An 11166-nucleotide genomic window follows, 5' to 3' on the forward strand; every position below is an offset into this window, starting at 1 on the left:
TTTAACGCAACATAGATTATTGTAAGTAAGCTATTATAATTTATAATTTAGCAATGTTTGTCATCTATACTTAATATATAAATCTACAGTGGTTTTTACGGATGTTCCGTTATAACTACTGAACCGTGCATCCGATTGACTTGAAACTTGGTATTCACGTAGAAAATACGTGTACTTAATGGATAGGCTAATATTTATATGAGTGTTGGACTCCCTACACCATTTGCGGAGCCGTTAATGATGAGAATCTTTGTGGGGGTGAGAAATAATAATGTTAATTTTAAATGCCCAGCGAAGCGGACGGGTTCAGCTAGTCGTTATTAAATTTTTGCAAACCTTAAATATAATAAATAATAAAGAAATTTCATTGTCGTTTTTTTTTCTAAATTATGTAGTATTTATACGATTTCAATCATTAATCCTAACACTTATTTAAGTCTGATTTCAAATGTCGGTGTTGTATTCTAAAGTTGTCAGTAGTCTATTTGCATATGTTAAGTAAAGTACATTGAAGTAGATATTTGCGGTCGTGCCCGGGAATTCCGAGTCGAATTCACTAATCGAACAAGCTCACTCAAACGTAATGTTCTATTAATGTGATTTGTCTTTCTGGTTACTACGGTAGGCAGTTGTTGAACATAGCATATTGCTTGGGTGCTTTGATTGTATATTAGTTTGGTCTATTACCAATGGAATTCGAATCAAGAATAAAGGGATTCTCAGGAGAAATATAATAACCGACTGTTTTGCGTAGTTCTCTGCCAGTAGCCTCGAGGGGATATACCATCATGACTGGCAGGCGAGCTCATGGGGCTCAGTATGAAATAATTGGCTAACATTTGCCCTAGCAAGAGCAGTGCTTTGATAAATTGACCGATATAGCGCGAAGGATTGCGAGGTTGAAATGACAGCTGGGATATTACTCGTAGGTGGCTACTTGGGCCATAAAACCCTTGAATGGCGACGGAAAGACGTAGGGGTGTAAACTTTCCATAAGGTGACTCGAAGATCTGTTGAAGGTCATGAGAATAGAACTGGTCAACGTACGCCTCCTTAGAGGAAGGCCTTTGTCCAGCAGTTAACGTCGGTGGGTAGTAAGTCTGCAGTAATATCAGCGGTAGTGGGTAGGCGATTCAACTGGTATTCAGAGAATAGGATATCGTGTCACTGCCATTGTCTCAAGATTTCAGAAATGAGGTCGAATTCGCAATCGTTAAAAACAAGGATGAGCAACACCCGACCCGAGGGCCGCTTACGGCCCGCCAAGTATTTCTGAAATTGAATTTATTTTATCGACTTTCTCCCATCATTTCGTTTTTCTGTTCTTTTCTTGTTTGTTTTTAATAAATAAATAAAGTTTCGTAAATTATTATTAAGAGCTAATCTATGTGCGGCCCGCCAAAAAAAACATTTAAATTGGCCCATTGATTAAAAAGGTTGCTCACCCCTGGCCTAAAATATTATTTAAGCAATTCAAGAGTAAGTTTGAAATTGGTTTGAAGTGTGACTGTAAAGTGCTAAAGACCTTCTCTGGAACGTTTTTATTTTGGATCACTATTGTATTTTAGACTAGCTGACCCGGCAAACTTCGTAGTGCCTCAATCGATAAATAAAAGACCTAAGCTTTTGTATAAAATAAACTTAAAACAAACAAAAGGAATCCGTCCAATGGGTTACACATCAAAGCAAAAACAAAATTGTAATTTTTATTTAATTCCGAGCTTTGTCATATTTATCTACCTTTTAAACCTTCTCTGGACTTCCACAAATAATTCAAGATAAAAATTAGCCAAATCGATCCAGCCGTTCTCGAGTTTTAGCGAGACTAACGAACAGCAATTCATTTTTATATATATAGATTTACATTGCTTTTAATAATTGGATAAATCATGGCATGTTTTGTTCTATCTGTTGCTAGATGTATGTAATACGTCCATTTATTTAAAGGACGGTCCTAACTTTAGACGCCTATGGCCTAATGGCCGACAAAAGTTAACCATTATACCCATTAGGGTATAATTCTTGACGTATTCAAATCGAGTCCGACTATGCCGCAGTTTAAATCGTACAGCAGGTAGCAAATTTTTTGATAGTAACCAGATGCGTATTAGGCGCAGTGGTTTGTGATGTATTTGGATCAGACTAACGTCATATATTCATGTAAGCTGTGATCTACTCAGCCCAGCTCCGTTAGTAAAAACAAGCATTTTGTGGTCAGTAATCCGAACGATCCATCAGCAACTCCTCCTCCCAGTCCGATGCTCGGTGACGCCCCGCGGCTCGGCCCAGACCAGACCCCGTATTGGGATACCTACGACACTATCAATCAACTTTACATGGAAATCAGTAAGTTTACACTTCATTTGTTGCTTACGATATAAAAGTCGCTTTAATTTTTTAAAAATATTTTACTAATAGTATGGTAAAATACTAATAGTATGGTAATATAGTTAATTGCTTAATGTAGTTAGTTATTTGACTCGCATATCCTTACTAATAATCATAGTACAGAATACTATTCGTTTATATGATTTATTCCATCTTAAAAAAATCAATTCGATTCATTCATCATTCACGTTTGAATATTTAAAAGAGCTACAAAAAGTCAGAAACATATCAATTTTATTAACAACAAAAACAAAAGCAGTAGAAAATTGGTTTTCCATTTTTAATTTCGAATCCCGCATGAAATACTATAATTACGATTTAAAATTACTTTTAAGAATAAAAAGCGCTTCAGGCTATTTCACAAAGTAAAAAATGAATTATTTTGATTTCAATTAATTTTTGACAAAATTGCCTCTCACGAGCAATAATTCAATAACCAGTACGATTCCCATTATAAATTAATCTCATTCATGTACGGGAGTATTTCGTAAACGTAAACTTCTTGAATGTACTCAATATATTTGTTTACTAATTTCATGAAACATTCCCGAAATTCAGGTTCATTTAAACTTTTGGGTCGCTAACTTTCTTGTGTACCGTGTGATGCGGATACGTCTACCTCGCTTCGCCTTTATTCCGCTTGTATTGTAGTGACGGTTAATGATACAATTCAAAAGATTATTGTACAAATTAATTACGACTACTACTCAGAGGTCCCGCAGTAGTCGAAATTTGACTATAATTAATTGGAATTGTAAGTTTGTACACTATTATGATTGTATTTTATACTTCTATAATCACAAATTTCGCCAAGACTACACTATAAAAAATATTAACAAAGACAAACAATATTTAATCTATTCTCAATTTGACAACAGACGCCAAGAACAAAAGTTTGACAATAAATAGTATGCATGCGTGTGTGCGTCAAATACATGGTATGTAGTGTGTGTAATGTTTTTTTTTTAATTTAAAAAATATTAGCATTGTGCACTTCTTCTCTATATTCTCTATAAGTGTGGAAAATTGCATACTCCTCCGTCCGCGCAATTTTCGTAAAAAGGGATACAAAGTTTTTGCTTCACGTATTAATATATAGATTATTGTACAAATTAATCACGACTACTACTCATAGTATCATCAGTCACGGCTGATTTATAAAACAGTTTGTTAACTTTGGTTTTTAAGGCCAATCGCAAGTAACATAGATAGAGAGAAAGATTGGCAGCATAATAATATGGTAGGCAGCGGCTTGGCTCTGCCCCTGGCATTGCTGACGTCCATGAGCGACGGTGACCACTTACCATCAGGTGGGCCGTATGCTCGTCTGCCTACAAAAGCAATAAAAAAAAGTCTGAAAGGAAAGGTAGATTAATTTAAATTAATATATAATTTAAAATAAAATAATATAAAATATATAAAATAAATGAAATGTGTCATTGAGAGACCCGATTCGACTAATTTCAAAAGAATAAATAGAAGACTAAGCAATCAAGGATTGATTAAGAAGCGTACTAAAAGCATATTCTGTGAAACATTATTTGAGGCTACTAAAATATTCATTAACATTAGGAAGCGGCGTATATTTCCATCGGTTGTTACTTTCAAATGCTGTATGTAATATATGTAAATCCTCAAACATTTCAGGATTCGAGTATTTTATTTTGAAGCCATAATACATATGTATGTAACCCTTAGCAGGGCCTCAATCATAGTTCGATCAAGCTGATTTCTTGCACAAAAAAATGTATTATTAGTGCAATACTCCTACTACGGTAGATCTATGGGAATGGATCTCTTTTTGTCATTGTAGGATGTTCTGCCTTTAAAACTGTAGTATTCTAAATATTTCTAAGTCGAAACAGGGATAAAGAGTAGTTGTACTAGCATGATGATAGATTGATGTATCAAATGGGAACCCGCCTGCAGGTAGCAAGGCGGAGATGAGGAGCCACTATCGCGGGCACAAGATGTCCCTGTGGTTGTCTTTAATACCGCAGCTACACCGTCCTGGGCCTGATCTACCCGACGCCACTATGCGACACCACCATTTTCAAGAAGACAACGCTAACTATTATGAAGGTAATTAGCTTCTATTTTGGATTCATGCCATGAAATGATAGCGCATTTAAATTGTACAATGTTAAGTGTGTGTTAAATTGACGATTTTTGTTTATTTAAGTTGTATTTGTTGAAGAATTAATTAAGATCTTTGAGTTTATCGCATCTATTTCTGTTACGAAGCAGTCATGCGTTTCGTTTAAAAGGTAGAAGGCTTACCTACATTGGAATTAAAGCTTTGATCTCATATCTCATGGTTGGTGGAGAGGCACTTAATACCGGCAAGGCCGGAAACTCGTCTGCCCATAAAGAGTTATTAGATTGATATTTTTCAAACGTAGCTTACAGCTGCGGCTCGTGTTCTAGAGTTTGAGTAGATTTAGGCTGATATGATTATATCGCCAAGCGTCATGTAAATAAATGCAAATATATAATCTGCCTTGATTTTACTTGCAAATTTTGTTTTGGTTTTGTTTACGCCTTACTGTAAGTAGTTTTGTTTACTCAGTTTGATTTTTACGATATCTTTTTGTGAACCTACTAATAACATTTATACATTAATTATTTTTGGCAAATAATTTACGTTTTCCGAAAACAGGTGCCGTGAGGCCGCAGTCTATGTCTCGAGCACACATACCGCACGTGGTGAACATCGATGTCGGTCGCAGTGGAGAGACACGCACCACTCCTCCCACACGCGTCTCGCCCCCGCGTCCCTCTCCAATGCCTCCTGTACCCTCAACTGAGTGTCCACCGAACGTCACGGCCACACCTATTCAAACAGATGACGCTCTACTCCGACGGCTCGCGTCTTCCCATTACCAGTCTTACACCGCCGCACTCACAGTTACCATAGCAGTCGGATGTTTTTTGTTATTACTAAACGTTTTAATATTCGCTGGTATTTATCACCAACGGGGCTCCCGACCTCGGCGTTCCAAGGACGATCTCGCCGAGGCCGGGAGTTCCTCTTCCTCTGATAATTACGACGGTAAATTGGACTACGAAGTGCGCACGTTTGACGGGAAAGGTTTCGGGTTTGAGTGTAAGTCGGCGCACGTGCCTCGCGGTTTTGGATCTAAGTTTGACTTACGGACGTTGTCGGACTGCGGGGAGCCGACATTCGGTGAGTACAGCTGCTACGAAGAAAAACATCGAGCGGCACGAAGCTCGATGCCAGATGTCAGTGTCGGCAGCGCGATCGAGGCCGGTAGTCTCGTCTGTATAGACACTCAGAAGCCCGATATACAAAAAGTGGAGGGGCGATCGCAGGACCCTGTTGGTAGAACGAGTACGTTCGAGCCTCGTGTTGTAGATAGTTCGACTCAGGTTAAATTTGGGCCAGAGTCTTCAGAAAATACGGCAGAATGCAATGAATCTGAGTCCGGAGGTGCGAGTGGGTCTGGGATACTGCGTGTTCCGACCGCAGCCGCTACGCCAGCGCCTCCTGGTATCATGAAGAAGAGAGTGCAAATACAAGAGATTTCCGTATGAGGGTTTCTCGAGACCGCTGCCGAGGTGGTTGTCAATAAACGGACTAAATTATGATTTTACTATATCGGTGTAAATAAATAAGAATGATCGTGTAAGTTTTCTTGTAAATACATCAAATTAATATATGCCAGATAGTTAAATAAATTGGACAGTGATATTATTTAGGAATAACATTTTAATTTCAGAGAACAGTGAATGTTAATTTCAAGTTATTCTGAGTTGAAAATTGGAAACATAACACCCGAGGTAATAAAATATATCTGAATGTTTTATACGTTTTCAATCTGTTGCTCATAATTTTACGTGGATATTTTAATTATTATAATGAACACCAGAGATTGCGTAAAATACGTTAATGTTATCATTATGTTTTCTACAATATTTGAAATATTCTTTAAAGTCGTATCTGCGCCTAATTATATCTTCTGTGCGAAATTATATAATATTTGAATAATGCAATAAATTAGTGACAAAAGACTTTAATACCCCATTAGCTGTACATAAGAAATATCAAACGATGTGTCTCACTTTGTAAGTTATGTAAGTCAATAATAACATTAGGGATACATGTATGTTGTATTTTTTTGTTTCGTGAAGTTACCTCAAAGTGACGTGTATTGATTTCGAGTAGTTTTTGATAAGTCAATATTTAAAAATAAAAATTAATCATTGAATGGACGAGTACAATACTTGTTGGATCAAAATAAACTGTTTTTTTTTGTTGTTTAAAAGAAACAGTGCCGCAATTGCTAAGCTTAGTTCGTTTGTTTGGTAAATAACTTTTTCACGTTTTATGTGTTAGGGATCGTCTATCTATCAAATTTACTTGGTGGTTTTAAATACGGCCCCTTAATAACTATTATAATACATTATTATATTAATTTTAACGTACAGAAAGGTAATCAGGGTATTAAACAAAAGCTATGTGAGCTAGCGAGTCCATACCTGCAATCTAATTTATGTTTAACGCCGAGAATATTTTCATAGCTTTTTTTTCTTTAAATTGTATTCACATTCACTCATCTTTTATAATTTACGTCTTAATCAAATACAATTATTTGTATCCTGTATAGTTTGCCTTGTCAATTATGTGGCAAATTTTCGATGTATCTCGAGTTTTTCACCGCATCATAAATAATATTCTCTAGCAAACGCAAATCCCTGAGAATTCATTCTTTTATCGTATGTATAATTAATTTATTGAAATTAAAAATACTGATAATCTGAAACGCGACGTACTCGCCATTTCTTATATGATTTTCATATAACTAAATTATATTATCTAATTTAGTAATTGTGTTTTGTGTATGTAAATAAATGAAAGTAATAATAGTTTGATATATAATGTAACATACATAAGTACTCGTCCATGTTTTTATCTTCAGAGGAATTGATGATGATTAAGTAAAGATGAATGTGCGTTTGTAACACCATTTTCCATATTGTGACAAAATGTTGCCTACTTTATTTTAAATGATACAGTAATTTATTTATGTGTTTGTTATGTAATTACATAATTTATAGTTAATTAGCACTTAAAAAGAAAAGCCATCTTATGTGTATTATGTAAATTTTTAATTACGCTATGCACACCTAATGCCTTATACAGAGTCATTTTTGGTTAATTGAAGTGAACAGAGATCGCATTCACTTTAAGGAAAAATATTTTGCATGACATACAACTTACATATATCGTAATTTGAGCATAAATTGTAAGCTGTTATAAATTTAATTGATTTAAAATCAAATTTTAAAGCATTTTCAAATGTTTCAACACTATAAAAAGTAAAGTGGAATTGATTTATTCATTATTATGTTATAGCTTTAGATTAATATGTAGAATTTTCAGACATCACTGAGGATTATTGTTTTAAATAATGTGTACTAATGGAATACGCAAACGTATACCACCTAAAGATAAAAAGAAATACAAATGTACTGCTTAAAAGATTTTTCGTTTGAGGCAAATGAACTAAATTCAATCATAATGATTTTTAAATGGAGATTTCAATGTTAATCTTAAATTTGTAACGTCCATTGTTTTGCATTTATTAGTTTCAATGTTTGTTAATTGTAAATATATAATTTTATTATTGTTGTATTATCGTTCATAGATTGAAAATCTATAGTAATTAGTGGAATTGCGAATGTAGACAAAAGTAAAATTGATGACTTATTTACACGTTACGTGCCCGATAGTTTTAGTCCGTACGATTGCATTTTGTTACAATGCGGCATATGGAGTTAATAACTTGTGGTGTCAAATAAAGAATTGAGTAAAAGGCTGTTTTCATTTTAATATTATCATGTAAACAAGCTTAAATATGTAAAATGCTTAATAAGTGATTTTGCTTCACACCCACTTTTCACAGGTGTTTAATACTGGTGGTAGGACCTCTTGTGAGTCCGCGCGGGTGGGTACCACAGCCCTGCCTATTTCTGCCGTGAAGCAGTAATGCATTTCGGTTCGAAGGGTGGGGCAGCCGTTGTAACTATACTGAGACCTTAGAACTTATATCTCAAGGTGGGTGGCGCATTTACGTTGTTGATGTCCATGGGCTCCAGTAACCACTTAACACCAGGTGGGCTGTGAGCTCATCCACCCATCTAAGCAATAAAAAAAATTACACATGTTTTTAACTCACCTTGTTTCTTCACATCAGATCGAACACGTATATACATACCAAAATACACAAAACTACAAACAGATGTTTTCAAATCATAAAATACCCCTGCCTTATTTCAGTTATAATTAGGTTTGTACAAGATCATGATTTAAAAAAAATCTTACAAAAATCTTTGGGCTCCCGGCAAAACACAATCTTTAGTGCCTACCGGAACCCGTAGACTTCACAAAATGAATGCTGCATCTCACTTTGAGACATGAAGTCGAAATCTCGGTTGTATTATAAAACGGCTGTCCCCCAAACCTACAATTAATATCGGCTGGGACGAACATTTACCACTTTATTAACAAAGACGGTGTAACGTTCGTATGATATCGTTTCTCTGACTGTATTGACAGTAAGCTTCAAATACGATCGAAAGAAACAAAACACCATGTAAGCCGATATTTCTTCTTCTTTTGGTATTGATATCCTTTATCGGAGTTTGGCAACCATTAAGGCTGTTTTCACTTCGCTATATAGTATCGCTGTATAACCATCGCGATTATCAATAAGTTGTTTGTGTTTACTTCATTAAGTTGACAGTTAAATAAACACCTCCATTATTATAAGTCAGATAGTTAGATTGTGAAAAAGCTGGTTCTGCTAAAACACTCTCTAAAACAGCTTTGCCAATCGACTTATTTTAATGTTTTAATATTTAATATCAAAATTTAATGACGTCAAATTTCAACAATAAAATTATGCCTGAAGAAGGTATTAACGAATCCTTATCATCTTTTTTTTCTCTTAGAAAATTCTTCACATTTCGTTAACTTCGTTTTAAGAAAATACATTCCTTTGTATGTATAACAGATCAAAAGGAAATGATAATAAGCCAATTAGGCTTAGAAGCTTGTTGTTTTATTATATGTGACGTCATCGCAGCGAAGTTGAGATCATTCCATATTGAGTTACCCATAAAAATCAGAAGCAAATCTCTAATGTTCTATAAATCCAGTCGCCGTGAGCAAGTTCAGTTGGTTGTTAATAAAAAAAGGATGGGAGGAAAGAATCGTATAAGATCGATGCGTGCTTTCAAAGAACGAAACTGACAAGTCACCGAGCTATTTAGTTTCAATTAGTTATAGATGTGATATTAATTGTATTCGTTAGTTATTGGTCTGTTTTGTTGCTGTTGTAAATATGTCTCTTAGGAGTTCTACTGTTATCCAAATCAAATGAGACCTTTGCCTCTTCTGGCTTACATTTAAGTCTTTCAATAATTTTTTTTGATTGCTTAGATGTGTGGACGAGCTCACAGCCCACCTGGTGTTAAGTGGCTACTGGAGCCCATAGACATCTACAACATGAATGCGCCACCCACCTTGAGATATAAGTTCTAAGGTCTCAGTATAGTTACAACGGCTGCCCCACCCTTCAAGCCGAAACGCATTACTGTTTCACGGCAGAAATAGGCAGGGTGGTGGTACCTGCCCGTGCGGACTCATAAGAGGTCCTACCACCAGTGAAGTAAATCAGAACTATACCATAAAACAGATAATTTCTGACTGAAATGTCCAACTGGCTTTAGTTCGAATTGTTAATGTTCGAAGTGTCAAATTTATCTTCCGTTAGCACGCGACATAGAGATGTGGTTTGTCCGTATTCACGGTGCGGTCTATTTGACGTCAGCTTGCGTCGAGCGATTCAACAACTAAACTAACGAATTGGAGTCTGAAATATTGAAACTGGTACTGGATATAGTGAATAGGTTTTTTTTATTGCCTATATGTTTGGACGAGCTCACAGCCCACCTGGTGTTAAGTGGTTACTGGAGCCCATAGACATCTACAACGTAAATGCGCCACCCATCTTGAGATATAAGTTCTAAGATCGCAAGTATAGTTACAACGGCTGCCCCACCCTTCAAACCGAAACGCATTACTGCTTTACGGCAGAAATAGGCAGGGCGGTGGTACCTACCCGCGCGGACTTACAAGAGGTCCTACCACCTATGGAGTCAAATGATAATATAAATACCTATACATTATATGTAATATAAAGTATAGGTAAAATAATTATTGATAGAATGGGAGTATTGAGACTTTAAGCCGATTCCCTGTGATCATTTTTTTTTTTTTTTTTTATGATTGAAGGATTACTGGTGGCCCGGAGGCCTTTCCAGTTTCACCAGGACAGGTGGGCGAGCAAAGGCTCAGCCAGGAGGGGTGGGATTTGCTAACAGCTACCCGAGCGCCTCCGAAGGAGACCTAACAACTCGAGAGTAGCTGCTTCGCGAATGAATCTACTACCGGATCGGAATCGCGACCCGCTGAGAAGATCCGGCGAGAAACTCAGCGAGCTGATTCATGGGTTAGGTTGCACGGCGAACTCTTTGTCGAGTTCGACGAGTACGGTTACCGAGGTCCCTAAGCCTGCTCCTAGAGCTGAAGGCGTCTAGTGCAAAGGTTATTGGATCTGATGGATCCGTAAGGACGTGTCTAGGGCGTCGACGGTGACTGGCTCCTGCATGATCAGGATTCGGGGAGTAGTCAGCGGCGGCTACGATAAGGCGATTATCATGACGCATAGCCTTATCGAAGTACCGTTCCGA

At 36.5% G+C, this 11166-nt stretch overlaps 1 protein-coding gene across 1 annotated transcript in view; it reads left to right on the forward strand.

The window, feature by feature from the left end:
- The window catches only part of LOC101744567 (neuroligin-1), a 69817-nt gene extending 61592 nt beyond the window's left edge, over positions 1-8225 (forward strand). The window contains exons 13-15 of the mRNA XM_021349961.3: positions 2219-2346; positions 4318-4470; positions 5048-8225. Coding sequence (XP_021205636.1) covers positions 2219-2346; positions 4318-4470; positions 5048-5943 — 1177 coding nt within the window. The 3' untranslated portion in view covers positions 5944-8225. The remainder of the gene's footprint in view (positions 1-2218; positions 2347-4317; positions 4471-5047) is intronic.
- Positions 8226-11166: the final 2941 nt, after the last annotated feature.

Source organism: Bombyx mori, chromosome 4, assembly GCF_030269925.1.
Source record: "Bombyx mori chromosome 4, ASM3026992v2".
In the NCBI taxonomy this organism is placed as follows: Eukaryota; Metazoa; Arthropoda; class Insecta; order Lepidoptera; family Bombycidae; genus Bombyx; species Bombyx mori.